We start from the raw sequence: 17925 nt of genomic DNA on the forward strand, positions 1-17925 counted from the left end.
TCCGCTGACAAGTTGAAGCGAAGGCTCTGGGCTTGAAATAAGAACTACCTGCTGTCCCTGTACACTGAATACACCAGAACACTGTAAACAATAAACCCTTCAAATAACCTGTCACATGTGACATTAAGAATTAATTCCTTTCACTTTTATCTCGGCCTGAATATAGTTTTCTTTACAGAATGGTAAAGAACGCTTCTGTTAGTAGCTTAGGTAAAGTTTCAGCCATGATTTTGCGAGCTTTATCACTTTGTGCGCTTTTGAATGTTCTTTTGGTGAAAGCGGATACGGACTCGACCGTAACTCGTAAAGTGTTTTTCGACGTTTCTGTTGGAGGACAGCCGCTCGGTAAGATCGTGTTGGGTTTGTTTGGCAACACGGCTCCCAAAACCGTCACCAACTTCGTATCTCTCGCAGGAAATGAGGTTTGTAAATTTCTTATAAACTCTGGCCCAAAAAAATCTTAAGTTATTTTCTCAATTATACATTATACTTCCTGTTCTATCTTCTGCAATGAAACATAAATTGTATGAATAGATCGAAATGAATCAAAGGTGTTATGCCTCAGCGGACACAAATGAAAGTTGCCTTGATTAAAATTTGTCTATATTAGCTATTCCAATGCAAACCAATTGCAATTTTCTCTTAATAAATGTACATTATTTATTTCTCAGGCGGACTTACTTTGGGAAAATAATTGAGTGAAATGTTTTATAAACTAATTTTAGACATCAAAACTGAACTTACAAAGTTGTCTTGAAAAGCTATAACCACAGATTAAAATTTATTACTTCTCATAACGTTTTCTTTCAGTATGGCTACGGCTACAAAGGCAGCACTTTTCACCGAGTTATTAAAAACTTTATGATTCAAGGTTTGTCATGATTAAGCTTAATAAATTTAAACGACTTTTAAAAGTTTGTCTCTTCTGTAAAAAGAGTACTACTTATAAATAAGCACTACCGTCCCACTATGTAGAATCCATTCCCCCTATTTTTCCCAAGATGGGAAACCAAACCACCTTAATATGAACGGGACGACTGTTATTTTAGATTTTTCATATCCACCACGATCAATTTTTATTGTTACATGTTCTTCCGTCTCTTGGATGTATTTTTATGTGCGATAGCTGATTTGCGGTCTTCATCACATGAAATAGGCTCCTCTTTCTTATTTATCAGGCTTCCCATTTACCGCTCCTGAATCTTCACTCTTATTATTCAGAACGCTAACAGAATGCAAATGAGAGTATGATTCAAGACCTTGAACAATTGTGGAATTTGAGCACTCAGCTTTCACGCTTAAATAAAAGGGCAGGGTAAACAGGGTACCATGTTCCTACGGCCTGCATTTGCTTGGAGCTACTTCAAGAAGTAAATCAAATCATATAACCCCGGAAAGGAAAGATGGCTTCTATCGTAATATTCAGTTTTGTATTAAAATTATCTGCTGGGAGCTAGGGTGTAAGCTGTATTGATACTAACAATGACATCTAGCTGCAATAGTTAAACTGTAAGTTTATGTGGGCTTGTTCTCTGCAGTTTACGCTATTTGCATTGCATATCTCTTGTGACATGATCAAAGAAGGGCGTGTAGTGACACTAGATCCCAGGCGAAACCCATTTTACTAGGAGAAACCCAGTTTTCAAATTCTAAAACCTATTGACAGCTTTGTATCGAGGTGCTGGGTTTCTTACTCGCATTTCAGTTCGGCTTCACTGTTAACTTAATACTAAATGTTCTCGACCACTTAATTTCGCGATTTTTATAGAGCGTTTTTTTAGCGACACAAAATTTTCGTTTTTTTAATAAATAAACCACTTTCTTTTTCAGTCGCGACATCAAATTTTTTTCGACCTTAAAACTTCGTAAAAACGCAAAAGTTTGTTGTTGCGAAATTTCTAGTAACAAGGTAAATTTTTCAATGATATGGTATAAGAAAGACATTATCAGCAGATTTCTACTTCTGCATAAGGGATAATATAATTACATTCTTATGATTTTATATTAACATTTATAACGAAAATGTACGCATGGTCGTGGAAATGGAGCAATCTTCGGAAAACGTGTTTTTTTCTTTTTCCTGTCAGTACAAGGGGGTCCTGAACGGGGTATAAATCCCCTTTCCCAGTCCATTATTTTCCTATTTTTGCCCAAATCCCGGTTCACATTTTACCCCTTCAAGCCCCTCATACAAGGAACTGTGATAAAAATAAAACGTTTGAAACGCTTGCCTGGGGGTTGTCTTTGGTCCTTTTGTCTGCCTTTCGTTTTCCTTGTGGTTTACCGTTACACTTAAAAGCAATTCAATTATTTGTATCATTTCTTCTTTTAGGGGGAGACTTTACCAAGGGCGATGGCACAGGAGGTACGTGTCTGGGCTTGGTGTTATTAATACTTGATGTTATCGAGAAAATTGGCGGTTAACATGAACTCTGATCAATTACACTCAAACATCAGTGACAGGAACGCACGTATTGTTGACGTGAATACTTTTAAAACTACGTGTCTATTTTTTTATTTATTGTTTTTCTCCAGGTTATAGTATTTATGGAGATAACTTTAAAGATGAAAACTTTGTTTTGAAGCATTACGGTCCTGGCTGGCTATGCATGGCGAACGCAGGCCCTGATACAAACGGATCGCAGTTCTACATCACGACTGTAAAGACGCCGTGGTTAGATGGAAGTCATACTTGCTTCGGAAAGGTCTTAGAGGGAATGGTAAGTATTGTCGCGTTCACTAAATAAAGCCATTTGTTACAAGGAGAAAATGAATGGAAGCAAGACAGAATGATACACGTTCTCTTAATTTCACACGAGCCTGGGACGAGGTAAGAACAAGAAGATTGGACGAAAAGGTTTCTAGACAGCGCGATTTAATCTGTAAAAAGAGGTACCTAAAAAGGACATTTTTTTATTAAAAGTGCAGATGTCAAGCTTTTATCTCCTGAAATAACGGCTTTGGTATCAAAGTGACTTGAGTCTTTCGGCGTGATCACACAGTTGGCACCTACTGGCTGATTGAAATAAATACTGGAGAAAAGGGATTTAGCAATGTTAACAATTCAACAGTATTAGAACAAAAAATGGACAGTTGTTTAAAGTCTAATAAACCACTTTCTTGTCTCATAGGATGTAGTAAAAAAGATCGAAAATGTTCAAACGGGCAGTGGAGACAGACCAGTGCAGAAAGTAGAGATCACTCAAAGTGGAGTCATGGATGTACCAGTGCCATTTGAAGTCACAAAAGAAGGAGTTGTTGCATAGAACATTGTTTTATTATATTCTGAATTGTTACACGATCCTTTTGAAATTAAATCATTTGTTTTCTTCGTAGTATAGCTATTGTGATGTATTTCTGAGTCGTAACATTCCTTTAATTTACGAAGAAGAGATACACTTTATATTTGTAAAAAAAAAAAACATAGTAAAACACCATATCATGGGAGTAGAATTTATAACTATTATTAACCCTTTGTATACCAAGGGGGTGGTATTTTTTACACTAAATGAGTATACTTTACAAGAATGATGTCGCTATATTTCACAAAACCCTATAAAACCATATATTTTAGAAAGCGCATTAAAATACTTCACAACTATAAAATTAGACACATTCAAAATTGACGCGAAGGCATAATTGCATAATTATGCACATTTTTAAAGGACTGAATCCCAGCTCAAAATAAAAAAATGCATTTTGGCTTCTTATTTCAATCCTATCACTAACAATGTCTAAGGGAAGACATATACTGAGGGCAATACGCCCCGGAAGGATTTAGAAGATATATTGCCTAACTACTGACACACTGCCATACCTTCGTCTAACAGAGCCACCAAACACGTTTCAGGTTTGACATTATCCAGTCCCACTGAAGCAAATCCCCTCACCTCGACCATTCACTCAACAATTCCACCTCATCTGAGAGTGGCTCCCGACCCCCGAATTGAGGATGCCGAGCACCAGAGTAAAGAGAGATGCGCGGGCGCGAATGACATTTTTTGAGCGTCAAATAGGAGTGGCACGGAGAGCCGCCATTTAAGCCCGTCCACGTTTGATGACAAAACCTTCAAAATTTGGGTCAAACAAGCTCGAGTGAAACCCGAGAAACTGAAACACTTGTGTAGTCTACACAAAATGTAGCATTAGTTCCCAGCCCCTTAAATCCCTCCTTAAGGTCGCCCGAATGAAGCCTGTAATTATGTGGCCATATATGGCCACTTGGTACGCAAAGGGTTAAGATTTAGCAATGATATTTGACAATAATTCCACTCGCGCTTGTTGGATATGAGATGGTAGGTAGCCAACTCCACGCTACGCGCTTCGTTGGCTATCTACCATCTCATATCCAACCAGCGCTCATGGAATAATTGTTAGGTATCAGTCAATTCTATCGTGTATAGGTTATAATCCATCAAGACGTTTTCTGAGTGGTCAAAATAAGTCAGGTGGTAAACCTATATGCCGAGTGGAAAGTCCTATATGTAGTAGAGAACCGCGTAGCTGTTCATGCGCTTTTGACCAATGAAAAGCACTGTAAACTTTACATATGCCAGTCCGACCAATACAATGGAAATTGCAAGTGTCGCCGCGTTTCATGTTTCCAGACGTTTTATTCGCTTAAAGAACGAACGAACAGAAACAGAAATATTTTGTAGCAAAGTCAATGCCGAAAACTTTGGAGATGCCCTCAACGCTTCGCTTTTTCGGTTAATTTGTTTTTTCAGTAACAATACTTTCAGCTTCGGGCCTTATAACTGATAGATCAGCATCGAGAAGTATTTTGTTGTTAACATATCGCGATTTCGCCATCTGTCACAGGCGGATGTAAGACAAAATTGCGAAAATTAACACCATTATTTATCAGTCAATTCTTAAGAAAATAAGTAATGCTCTCCCCCCACCAAAAACGAATTTGCTAGGTACAGTTAATGTATTAGTTATCAATGCTCTCATTAAAAATACTGATTTTGCTAGTTACAGCTAGGGCTTTCCACAAGTTGCTCGGCACAAGTTGCTTTTTCCCCTTCGAGCAACTTTTTTTCTCGAGCAAATTGTTGCATTTTGAGTAATTTCTAGACCGAAAATCTCCGAAGATTATCCGAGTGTTGTTCAAAGGCCATACGAACGTTTCCGAAGTTTCACGAAGTTTGCTGAAGGTTTTCGAGGAACATCTGGAGACGTTTCAACTTTTGGTTTATTCTGTTACAAACTCGTCAGCAAATATAATATCAATATCTTCACGATGCTATTATTTGTAAAAACAAATTTTCCCCTTAATTTTTTTATAGATACTTTATTTGCTGTGAAATTGCATAAAACTGCTTAGAAATCTTACCTTCAAAGGGAAATGAGCATATATTTAGAGAAATTTTCTTGATTACATGCAGCGTTTTGGATATTTTTTGGGCAACTTTCGAGCCACTTTTATTAATCAAAAGCAACCTTTTTTGGATTTTTGGAGCACTCCATTTGAGCAACTTTTTGAGAAATTACGGGCAACTTTTTGGGAAATCTCGAGCAACTTGTGGAAAGGCCTAGTTACGGCTAATGGGATAACCACGTGACCACTTCGTCTTGTTTGATCTTGACTGCAGAAGGATAGTGACTGCCGCTGACCACAAGTTTTTGCAAAGATATGTCTCCTGAGGTCGACAAAATTTCAAACTTCTTTGTTTGTTGGTTCTTTTTGTGGATAATTGTACATTGTAAAGTGCCTATAGCGAAAGGTGTGTAAAACGGCACTTTGTACGAACAAGGAAGCTTGGGATCAAATGTAAGTGTGGCATTTGGCGCCGAAAAGGACTGGCCCGAAAGCGCAAAAGGTATGTGCCATAATACCATGTGGAAGGTGTAGTGCGAGGTGCACCATGGGAGACCATCAAGGCCGTACCCAGTCCCCGAGTAAAGGCCATGAAAATTCCATTGGTCGTTAAGGTCAGAACGAACGTGATCGATGGCTTTCTTTGCTTGTTGTAAGGCCTTTTGAGGATCAAAACCTGAAATTAAAAATTTTGTTACATAAGAGCACAATTCTACGTAAATGTACACTGCCAGGGTAACTTTTCGTTATAGGCCCTGCCACTTTGATGATATTTACAGACAACATAGCAGTGACTTAGAGGAAACTGTAAGGTAGAAATGTTTGTACGTTCGCGTTTCTCTGTATCCATGGCTACACATGAAGCACAGACACTTCCGTTATACGGACAGTTCACTTAGACTTAGAAATACGTGTACTCAGATCTATCCACTGAGGTCCACTACAACTTCCTATTCAATCACGAAAAAGCTTATCTATAAACACTATTATTGTTACTGGTGGCAAGAGCCAGCTTGTGTGTTGAAAACGGAAAGGATTACTTTTGTAAAACAGAAATTGTAGTCATGAATCAGATTACACAGTGTTTAGGAGAAAATTTTATCAATACAGTAGCCGTATATTACTTTTGCCTAGGATCATTTTAACTATCTTTTCTTACCTAAATGTATCTGCAGAGCCGTCCAATCAGGACTACCACCAATCCATATTGATTCGTATAACGCAACCCTTTTGTTTAACTCGGCAGTGGAAATATCCTTAGGACATGAGCCCACGCTCTTGTTAATGGGGTGGTCAGTAGCCATCACTCGCAGACCATATGGAGTGTCGTTGATTTCAAGTTCCTTCATTAAATGTGATCTTAGCCTAGACAGATATAAGTAAACAACAGAACAGAAGATTCACCGAGCGCTCTTAACTAAGTATATTAACAAATCAGCAAAACTAATGCCTACAAACGTGTTACGAGTTTTTGAATAATGGTTGAATGGTCTGGAATGGAGCATATCTCTATCATATTTTGAAAGCACGCAGGTTTTCGGGAAAACACCGATTCCCAGGTACTGGGAGAGAAACTTATCGCACCATTCATGAGATAGCGATATCCGTACATGATGCTTTTGGTGTACTTTTCAACATCCTGTTAGTTTTGCAAACATATAAGCCACTTGAAATTCACTATAAAAATCTATCCAAAAAAATCCATTATAAATCCCGCAAGCACTTAATTTCACATAAATTATAACACAATTCCAACCCAAAGCTGGTGGAATATGTTTACAAGCCACAGTTCAAGCCCTTGCCTGCCTAGATCGTCTGGTAATCCGATAGTGTAAGCCAAAACATGGGCGTATACCATAGTGAATCACTCATAAGCCAAAATCTAGGTTAATTCTTACCTACTTGGTTCGTCCAAATGTCCTAACCCTAAAGTGTAAGCCCAGACCTGGGCGTATAGCGAATCACTCATAAGCCATGATGGTGAACCTTGCTGTTTATCCCACCAGGCATGATAGTATCCGTCTTCTTCACTCCAAAGTTCTTCCGAGATTCTGTATTTCGCAAACTCCATCGCAATAGTAACCTCCTTCCATAAATTCTGGTCATCCATAATGTTGCATAACTCCTGTGCGGCGCGCAGAGCCAGTACATACAGGAAACTGTTGAAGATGTTGTGATCATAGAGGTGTAGATAAAGTTGATCGTAGGTGCACTGTAGTTTGTAAGGTAATCCAGTGCCTCGTGTTCCCTCAAACATCATCCAATTGACTGCCTTGACCACGTGTGGCCACATGTCTTTCAGAAACTGGCTGTCATTGGTCCACAAGTAAATGTGGTAAGTTTCTACTATGAACACCGTCGTGACGTCACCCATTATTCTTTGATTTGGTGGCCCACTATGTAGAAAATAATTCCATGTGAGCTCAGTAACAAAAGAATTATCATTTCCAAAGATCACTGGTAACACTAAGATTTTAAGCATTTTTTGTAACCTTTTAACTATTTTTATATTTATTTTTTTTAATAGTGTTTTTACACGTTACTTCTGTAAAGCGCTTTTGAACTTTTAGGATACTGGCGCTATATAAATATTTTTTATTATTATTATTATTATTATTATTATTATTATTATTATTATTATTATTATTATTATTATTATTAACACTCACGTTAATACTCACTCTAGAAACATTCACTTGCTTACGGCTAAGAAGACCTCCGGCAACCCCTTTGTTACCATATTACATGAAATTGTTGCGACAACCGAATTTCGTGATTTTGGATGGTGATTTTTCGGGACACTTTAATTTAACGATTTGACTAGATTTTAAAAAAACCAAGTCACCTTAGTTTTGCGGTTTCATGGTATAGCTAAGGCCAAAGATTCCAAGTGAAACAATATAAGAAACGATAAAACACGATTAAACAATTGGTTTTTACTCTTTACTTTACAGGTGACTTTATGACGTCATGTTGCAATTTGATGTCATTATTAAATGTTGACGAGGATAGTGATGAAGAAAAGAAAATGTCTGAGTGATATGGATTTATTTTCAATTAACCGTTCTTGACCTGTGTTGAAAATTATTTTCGGGCATACTTTTATTTTGGCGCTTTTTTGCCTTAATACTTAGGAATAGGAAAACCCACCACTTGAGGATTCTGTTTTTGAAACATTAGAGAGGTTACGCTTGACGTTTATTTTTCCCGCGAATGGAACTTCTGCCCTCTGCCGTTTGTCATTCGTACGCGAAAATGAGTAATTGTTTTTGTTTGTTGTGAATGTGGGAGTTTTTCCCTATTTTTATGAGGGATTAATTTTAGAATTCGATAAAAAGGTTGCAAAATGAAAGGCAAGCTAGCGTTTGCCGTTTGCCGTATGGTATGACGCACGTCAAACTTAATCTTTCTACTACCTCAGTTACAAAAACACTGCAAATGATTTTACCGATATTTCGGATTTATATTACAAAAACCTTCCTCAGGGCAACCCTCAGTTACGAATGCAACATATTTGTGCTGACGAAGAACTCTCGTTTTAAAAAAAAACACTAACCATACTACAAATTTAACACAATAAGGTTCTTATTTACTTCACCGAATTTTTTTGTCAGGTCTTGTCATCGGTGTTATCAGAATCACAACTGCTGTACAAAAAGAAAAAGACCTTGTCAAATGAGCAGATTTTGACTCACCTGTCAATTTTTCTAGTAGGCGAGTAACAGCCGGCAGCTAGTGTTTCCACAATATGGCCGTCTTTACTCTGATACCTGGCCCACGCTCCCATCACATTCTTAACCAAGTCAGGATAAAACAGAACATACGGGATCTCTCGCTGAAAGTCATTATGAACCGAATCAACGTCAATACAGTCAAGAGCCTCGAACTGACGCCATCTTCCGTCACGGAGGTAGAGCCCAGTGCGCCAGAAACTCAAACCGTTGACAAGAACATCTTGTAACCACTCGGGGAGGGTCTGGACCGAGTTTGGTCTGGTGTTTAGAACCATTGACGATTGCCAAGCCGAAATGGCTTGTACTGTTGAAGCTAAGTCACGTGACATGTGTAAAGCAGCTTCCTCGCTAGATTTGAAGATGTTACTGTAATAATTACCAACAATTTCCACTGGTAAGAAAAAATACGTAGTTATATAATAACAGTGATATCTATAATAGCAGAAGTTCATAAGCGTATTAATTTATAACGTATTAACGTATTAACTGATAATATTTATAATATGGTATACACAATAAATCGTTCATAAGCGTACCTGTGAAATCTCTATTAGGGTAAAACCAGCCCAACACCATTGTCAGTGTGTTTTCTTCACCAGGCTTCACGGTAATGTTTACACATGCAGCGCCATAAAAACCACTTCCAAATGATTTCTTTGTTGATAATAGGTGACCATGTTTGCTAAATTGCTTCCATATTTGGTGAAAACTGTTGCTGACCATGAATGAAGGGCTGTCTCCTTTGTCAGTTGCAATAGTAGTGTTTCCACTCTGAGGGTAGTTTCCAGGCCTGTTAAGCGTCAACATCGAATCACGAGCTGTCCACGTGTTCGTTTGACCGGAAATAATGCCCGGACGCCAGGCATGAGGGGGCACTTGATCAAATAACAAACATGTTTTGTTTTTTATATCCATTTGCCATGACATGCATTTCGCATCACCAGTACAAGATTTAGAACATGAAGTAGGATCAGATTTCTTCAATTTCGAGCTTTTGATAGGTTTTCCAAGTCTAATTGTATCGGTCTGGATGCCCAACGGTAGATTTAACATGAATGACAACTTAACAGACTTCTTTGTTGGGTTTTTGATGCGCAAGGTAAAAGCTACGGATGGAGTAGCTGACGTCTTGGAATCACGTGGCTTTAAGGCTGAAAAGCCAAAAAGGTCCATTTTGACGTCACCAAATCGTTTATCTCGTATGGAAAGTTTGGAGACTGGATATGAGCCTGAATAACCCATTGACGCAACACCTGTAAAAATCAGTAATAATTAATGTAGTTAGGGAAAACTGGCTGAGGTCTGTGGGAACTAATAAGTGTTACCATGTGCAATACCAATGTAAATGAGACGAACTAGACGAAACATTTGTCGCAAAAGAGAACGAACAGTTGGATAAAGAGAAGGGGAAATTGTGGTGATCTCTAATGAGACCCTCGCGATCACTTTGTCGTCACGAAAACCAATGAATTACCTGGGTATCCCTTGGGAGGGTGGGTGCGCATCAGTGCTGCTACACTCGAGGTACCACTCTGCACTCGGACACCGAACACAGCTAAATCCAGAGCCACTTGGTTGAGTTTGGCCGAACCTGCAGGAGTCTGGTTCTCAATCGTCCATTCATGAATAGTGCCATCCCCACGGAGCTCAAATGATCCCGTTCCTGAAGAAAGAAAGAAAAGCGATTAATGAGGGCGACATATCACATGACTAGAGACATAATCTGGGTTTGAATATATTAACTCTATATTGCAATCCGTTGTCGGCTCCTTCAAAACTACAAGGCAAGGTTACTTCATTACGAAGAAGAAAATAGAGAGTTGAATTTTATTTTTATTAAAATCATGCATCGATGGCCTCAATGTTTTTGTCCATAGCTTTGTATGTGTGGAGCTACGAGATATCATATAGTCACGAACACGATCTTGTAATGAGATTCTTCAAGTGTTTCTTCTTTAGCCTGTAGTGCACTTCACCGTACTATCTTCGTCTCCATAAGAATTGTCTTACCAAGGCCACCTAATGGAACAGCACTGCGCATGCCTCCTGGAGGCGACTGCTGATTCTTTTGATCTCCTGGGTTCTGAAATAAGTAGCTCCTCAACCCCAGTGAATCCCAGCCAAATCGAATGCTGGAAACATTTTCTGGTTCAGAATATAATACGCAGAACTGCTGCCAACCAAAACTCTGGTTAGCGTAGACAAACGAAGGACCATTACGGAACTGAAGTGTGTCGAGATACGAGATAAGATGGCCTTTCTTTCCTGTCAACAATAAAGAGCAATGCCTCGGTTATTTATTTTCTGTAGGAACATTAAGAAGAGGTTCTGTAAATGGTTGTTAACTTGTTCCTCCACTACTCATCCGGACACACTTCTCAGTGATCCAGAAACGAAGCATTATCTCAATATACCTTATTGTTACTAATTTTCGCGGGAACTTAATTTCGCGAAAATGGAACGGGCATATTTCGCGGGACTTAATTTTCGCGATTTGGCCAAAAAACGTAATTAACATAAAAATACAATAGAAAACGTTTGAAATAAATTTTCGCGGGTCTTTAATTTCGCGATTTTTTGAAAACCGCGAAAATCGCGAAAATTAAGTCCCGCGAAAATTAGTAACAATAAGGTAGTTAGTAAAGTAAGTCCCCTATACCAAGTATGATCTCGACAGATAATGCAAGAAATAAGAAACTGTAAATAAAATGAGAAAACTAAACGCACCAAAGCTTCGAAAACCCTAAAAAACAGCAGGTGGAGAAAATGGGGAAAGTGTGCCCCCCGACCAAGGCAGTGGCGCAACCCTTGGGGTTTTAGGGTATCCTAATTCTAAACACAAATCTACCTTGATTTGATAAAAGGTGGCTATCGGGCTGTTAAGGAATGTATGGGGTTTCATTTTTTTTTTTTTTTTTTTTTTTTTTTTTAGGATACGGATAATTGTTCGGCTTTCTTTCAATGAAATGTCGCCCTGTCTAATGTAGTGACTTCAATCTTACTTTTTTTTTCTCCCTCCCTGTCTCTCCCCCCCCCCCCCCACCGTCTCCCTACCCCTAGATTTACTTGTGGTTAGTCTAGCCCAGTCTCTAACTCCAACCCCTCTCTTTCATTTGAATTCTAGTTGCGCGCGCTAACTAGTAGAACAGTTGTGATCTATAGCTTTCCATTCTGCTGTCTAAAGGAAGTTTGCCGGAGGACATCATTAAGTCCTATGAAGGTGGAAGTCTAACGATTTGCAAGTTTTGCGTCGGCTGTTATTGTACCTTAGAACAAAGCTTTAACGGGTTGAACTCTTGACTCGGTATGTTTTGCTCAGTGGTACAAATAACGTTGTGCTTCCTTTAGACAGCAAAGGTCTTCAGCCACATCAACTAGGACTCGGAACTAGACTTTAGGGCTGATTTGAAGGCGGTCATGGCAATATTGGGCTTGAACTCTTCCTTGGCTGGAGACTTAGAAAAATTCTGTTGTAATGTCCGAGGGTATTGGTTCGCTTTTTAACGATTCTTCACATCCGGGGTATTACATTGTGAATAAGATGGAAAGGTTGCAAAGAGCGCAGCTGATGGTCGAAAGGGAATTTCTTGAAACCCTTATGTGAGTAGAATTCTCTTCATTTGATGATTATTTTGCCGTTTTGGCTCATTTGGCGATCAGCGCGTTTTGTGATTTGTCAGCGAGAAGCAATTCGATATGCGTGGTTTCCGGCCGTGAACTGACATGAAACATATCGAATTGTCTCGCTGAGTCATGAATTGTTTAGTTATTTATTCCCCAATTCCTTGAAAATGAATCGAACGTCGATGTAGAACGCCTGTTGATAGTTCATTTTAGACCATGCATGGATTTAGAAAGCTTCAGTTCAGCTCTCGCTCTAGCACTTTTTAAGTTGGTTTTTCAGTTGATATTATTTCATGTTGTAAACAAGTTAATTAAATTGTAGAATTCATAATTTGAACAAAATGCCGTAAATGCAGTCTTCTTGGTTCGAAAAGACATAAATTAGAGTAATCAACGTTCACCTCGAGCTAAAACTATCCCTCATTCAACGTTCTCTGCCGAAATATGGCTCAGAACTATAGTGTTGTGTCAAAATTCGGTAGACACCTTTTATCAAATCAAGGTAGAAATACTTCTCGAAATATAGGATCTTACAGCTATACACTTATAGCGGAACTAAACAAAGAAACCAAAGCAAAAACCTACATTCGTGAATGACAAATAAAGTAAAAAGAAAACTAAACTTAACCTATACACAGCGAAGGCTGGTCGAAGAATGCCTCACCTTGTAAACTGCCACCGATTACAAACTCACTTCCCACAATACGCCGCGAACTTTAAACCCGCCCCCAAACCTCTACTTGGTGCCGGTAAGAAAGTAATATATGCTAGTTTAACCCAAATTACATATTTTTGCTGCTAGTGCGGATAGTCACGTCGCTGTTTAAGGGTACCAAGAGAATCTGTGTATTGAGATATTATCTTCACTCAGCGGGCAAAAATAGTTTTTCGACTTCATTATTATGCATGCAGTCGTATTACCTTTAATATTATAGGAAATTAACGCTCCAGTCAATTAAGGTACTTAAAATTAACGTGACTTAAATTAACGCGAATATTTGGAGGAATACAACGCGAAAGAGGAGGTAAATTTTTAAAATGAAAAAAAAACTAAGTTGGAATCCGCTAGGACTTCGAGTAGTTATTGGACAAAACTATCTACCAATTATTATATTACCAATTATTTACACCTTATTGCAAACTTTTGTGTTACTGCTTTAAATATCATATCAAAAGAAACAGTATTTTTTAACAACACCAAACATCGAAACAAATCAAAGAAGTTCCACTGAATAGCGAAGCGTGCGAGGTCTAAAAATAGAATGCAAATGAGTATGACCGCCACGAGGCTCAAAAACATCAGCGTGTTCTGAGAGAAATAGAAGGAATGTAGGCGAAGTTTTCGTTTTATGTAAGAGTTTTAGGAATGGCTACACGTGTGATTTTGCCTATAGCTCTGTGAACTTTGAAATTCATTTTCTCACACTCGGATAAGAAATTGTTTTGCTGTTATCACAGATAATTACTTACATCTTTACCTTTTAACGCAATATGATTTTTTAATTACTCTGGTACTCGAATTTTGTCCCAACTGAAATAAATATTAGTCGACTTCCTGGTGGATTCCGTCTCAAACGCGATTAACGCAAGGAAGAGCAGTTTGTGGCGACAACAAAAATAAATTTAATTTCAATTATACCAGTAAGACTAGCTAGGATTTCACATCGCAAGAGACTGAAATACAAGCTAAAACATTTTACAGAAAAGAGAAAGTCTGGACAGGATCCAGAATTTGGGGTTATATAAATGGAAATTAAGGTCGCGGAAATTAGCGCTTCACTTAATTAATACCGCGGAAATAAACGCTGCCGTACAAAAATTAAATTTAATGGAGCGTTTTAGGTTTGAGTGACTGCACATGTTTAGCCTGCATCAGCAGGCGTCTGTTTACGTTTTTAGCTAAAAGAGTGCGCGATCGCGAGAAGGCCGCGCGAGGATTTTTTCCTCGCGTGGCCACCTCGCGCCTTTCGCGTTTCCCATACGTGCGCTAGAAAATACGGCGCCTGCTACGCAGGCTAGCACATGTTTATATAGACTTTCTCAAAGTCCTTCGACGCCGCGCGGGTTTAGGTATGTCACGCGACTTCGTCACTCGCGGTCGTCGCTTCGCGATTCGCTGCGCGCCGCTTTTCGGCTCGCTTCGCTCGCCAATAGAGAGCGACTTGGTGCAAGTCTAATGTTTATATCAAGTGTCAAAGTTTTTTGCTTTTGCATTTTCGAAAACGATAAATCATGTTCTACTCTAAAAGATCGTAGTTTGTTTGCATGGTGGAACTTACATTACAGGTACGAGTAACAAATTAAAAGGAGATACAGGAGATAAAGGAAAAACCTGCAATCATGTGGCGAACTGTTGAACTGAGGCGCGTATCACGAAAGGCGAAAGCGATCTACGAGCGGCGATCGACGAAGCCGCGAGCCGCATTAAGCATAAAGCAGGAGGTCTAGGCCCAGGTCTAGGTCGCGAAGTACGACAGCCGATCAAGTAGATCAGGAAAATTAAGTAAAATTAGTTTGTCATAATCATGTTTTCACATCTTACCTGCTACAGCTGTCCCAACTTGGTAAACAAGGAAAGTGAATAATATTGCAATTTTACTCGTCCTTGAAGATTCCTTTTCAGCCATTTAAGTGTTCATTTAAACCATTCGTCAGTTAGAGACAGCTGTGATCATCGGCTGGCAAATTCAAAGGAGATTCAACTTGTCTTGCCACGGACTGTCGTCATTCAACGTCGAACCAGTTAAGCGTACACTTTTCAACCAATAGAGACGTTTATTAAGGTAAATAAGACTTGAAAAGGATAGATTGTTAATTAAAATACCGTTTTGCTTGTGGTATGCTGTTGTTTTGGAACAAAATGAACCGAGGAAAAACTGACCTGAATTTTAGGTCAAACGACTGACGCAGTGGCGAGGAGAGATAGCATTTCAGTTTTGGATGTTCTGTCAACATACGCATCACCATGCAAGATGGTGATATCCTGCAGTTTATTAGCGTAACGTGATCAATCGGCCTCTTGTTTTCTTTTTGCCTCAAAAAATGTCATGACAGCCGTTTTACAAGCACGAAACCGTGCTCCTTGGAACAGTTTGAAGTATTTTGCTTGATGGAGGACCATAAAGTTGTACCACGCTGTGATATGTTATAAAATTCAGTTCTCATTTCCTTACACCTCACATCTTTTATTTTCGCTGCGATTAAAATACGGCGCTACTTGTTTTCGCGTTCATCGGTGATGATCCGTGTAATTGACACAATAATATTCACTTTTTCCCTCGGGTGCAAGTTAAAAACGAAATAAAATCCTCCGAATAAAAGCTGATTTTAATGTTTAGTATTTTTATAAGCCTTCGTACGAGTGGAGTACGTGCAAAGATAAAGAGTCTGCAAACTCTCCGTGACCAACTGAGCGCTCGCCGGAATACATGTTTTATCCTTTGGAAATGAACATACAAATTGCATGCACTTTTAAAAAATCATGTGCCGGGCATGTGACAACCGGCCTATCAATACAACTTTCTGTTATGGTCAATATGACGGTCTATGCCGTGTGACCAGTGTGTATCTTGTTAAAGACGTATTTCTGTACACTAGCTGTCTCTGACTAGGGCTGGGGCTTAACATCTGATCACATTATTAGTGACGAGGTTGAGGCTGAAAACATTCTCGAAATGTTTTTATTCTTTTATGTTTTGCTAAAATGGTGTTATTACAGCAAATCATCGAAAACCGGCCAAAGTTCAGCCTTGGTTTTATCATTTTTAAATTTTTTGGCCGCTTTTCAGTAACAAAAAAGAAGTATAATAATGTTGTGTTCACACTGAGTAGAGCATTTGTGGTGTGGCGGCGGTCTGTGTCAGTAGTCATCATCAGTATCCTCTGGGTAAACTTCGTTTGGAGTGCAGGTAAATAACACGTAACAAAGGTATAATAGAATGATAATGACGTTGAACATAAATGAACACATCTGGATGAAAATAACATCGTCTTCGGAATTCTTTAGCCCCATTCGCGGGCAGCAACACTAGGAGGCAAATAAACATTAGCTTACTCCTGGCCGAACATAATACAACTGATCTCGCGGGAACAGAAGTGTCTTTCTCTTACGGTTTTTATTGCGACTCCAGATAGATGTTATATAGTATTGGTGTTTTCTTTCCATTTTATGAAAATTAGCGAGAACATGTGATACCAAAAACAACCAAAGGCAAGAAAAGGGGAACAAAGCTTAAATTGTCACTAAATCAAGTTCGTACAACAAAAAAGAATTAATAACAGTCTAAACACGAAAGGTGATCGTTTCAGAAAAATTGTTATTGTAAAACAGAAACGTTCCTTTATATTAACAAAGGGAGAAATGCCCTTTAAAAATGATATAAATAAGAGAATGACTTAGGACAAGTATGAGAGAAGTTTACAATATTTTAATTTCAATATGAAATTGGTGTTATCTTGATTTTCAAAATCCCGTGTGCACTATGCTTAGTTCTCTTAAATCTGGTGTCAACTATAAACAATTTATTATTCATTCCGTTGAAAGTCGTTTTAAATTATGATGATGCAATCCTAAATTTGCCTTAAATCGCAACAAACAAACTTAATAAAATAATCACATAGAATTAAAAAAATATATCAATGTACTTACCTTTGTTGATGGATATTAATATCGCGCTTTACATACACGTTTGAGTTTCGGATCCTCTGTAAAACGTTTCGGATTTTCCAGGAAGTCGAACGATGAAAAAACACACAAGACAGGCCGACAAGATGGCGGAATATTTCAAGAAAGGCCTTCCGCAAAAGACTTCATTACTAATAAAATAGTTCCGTATCTTTTGTTAGATAACTTCACAAGAGTAAGTTACGGATGTAGGTTGGATGGAAGGTTCAGAGCATATCGTGTCAAAGTATTAAACACAAACAAGACCTCATTAACATGCGGAAGGTTGATTTTCTGCGTCATAAGTCGGAAGGAAAGACATGCAAATTAACGAAAACTGACACAATACTCTTTATTTTGCCAGGAAAAAAAGCACAGTAGTGGGTGAAACAGTTTTTTGTTCAATTTTTTCAGAGAATATCAGGCTATAGCCTTGTATAAAGATCAGTGGCAATTTAAAATTTATTAAGCATTTGGATTAAGTATAAATTAAAGTAGTATACACCTGTATCAGTATAATATTCAAAGGATGTTTGTATTAAATCCATTCAAAATTCATTTTCCAATTGAATAAAGTTTCT

The 17925-nt window shown here is 38.4% G+C and overlaps 2 protein-coding genes across 2 annotated transcripts; one reads left to right on the top strand and one right to left on the bottom strand.

Moving 5' to 3' along the window:
• The first annotated feature begins 163 nt into the window (after positions 1 to 163).
• LOC144658789 (peptidyl-prolyl cis-trans isomerase 6-like) lies at positions 164 to 3335 on the top strand. The gene is made up of 5 exons (XM_078519273.1): positions 164 to 422; positions 811 to 871; positions 2333 to 2365; positions 2536 to 2720; positions 3132 to 3335. Exons 1-5 carry the CDS (start codon positions 180 to 182, stop codon positions 3264 to 3266), a joined length of 657 nt encoding a protein of 218 aa, XP_078375399.1. The 5' UTR covers positions 164 to 179; the 3' UTR covers positions 3267 to 3335.
• Positions 3336 to 4242: 907 nt separating this feature from the next.
• On the bottom strand, positions 4243 to 15421 carry LOC144658549 (uncharacterized). The gene is made up of 8 exons (XM_078518982.1): positions 15224 to 15421; positions 11068 to 11322; positions 10532 to 10720; positions 9594 to 10310; positions 9019 to 9448; positions 7222 to 7719; positions 6483 to 6688; positions 4243 to 5999 (listed from the first exon to the last, which is right to left on the bottom strand). Exons 1-8 carry the CDS (start codon positions 15306 to 15308, stop codon positions 5548 to 5550), a joined length of 2832 nt encoding a protein of 943 aa, XP_078375108.1. The 5' UTR covers positions 15309 to 15421; the 3' UTR covers positions 4243 to 5547.
• Positions 15422 to 17925: the final 2504 nt, after the last annotated feature.

Source organism: Oculina patagonica, chromosome 1, assembly GCF_052425735.1.
Source record: "Oculina patagonica isolate OP01 chromosome 1, crgOcupat, whole genome shotgun sequence".
In the NCBI taxonomy this organism is placed as follows: domain Eukaryota; kingdom Metazoa; phylum Cnidaria; class Anthozoa; order Scleractinia; family Oculinidae; genus Oculina; species Oculina patagonica.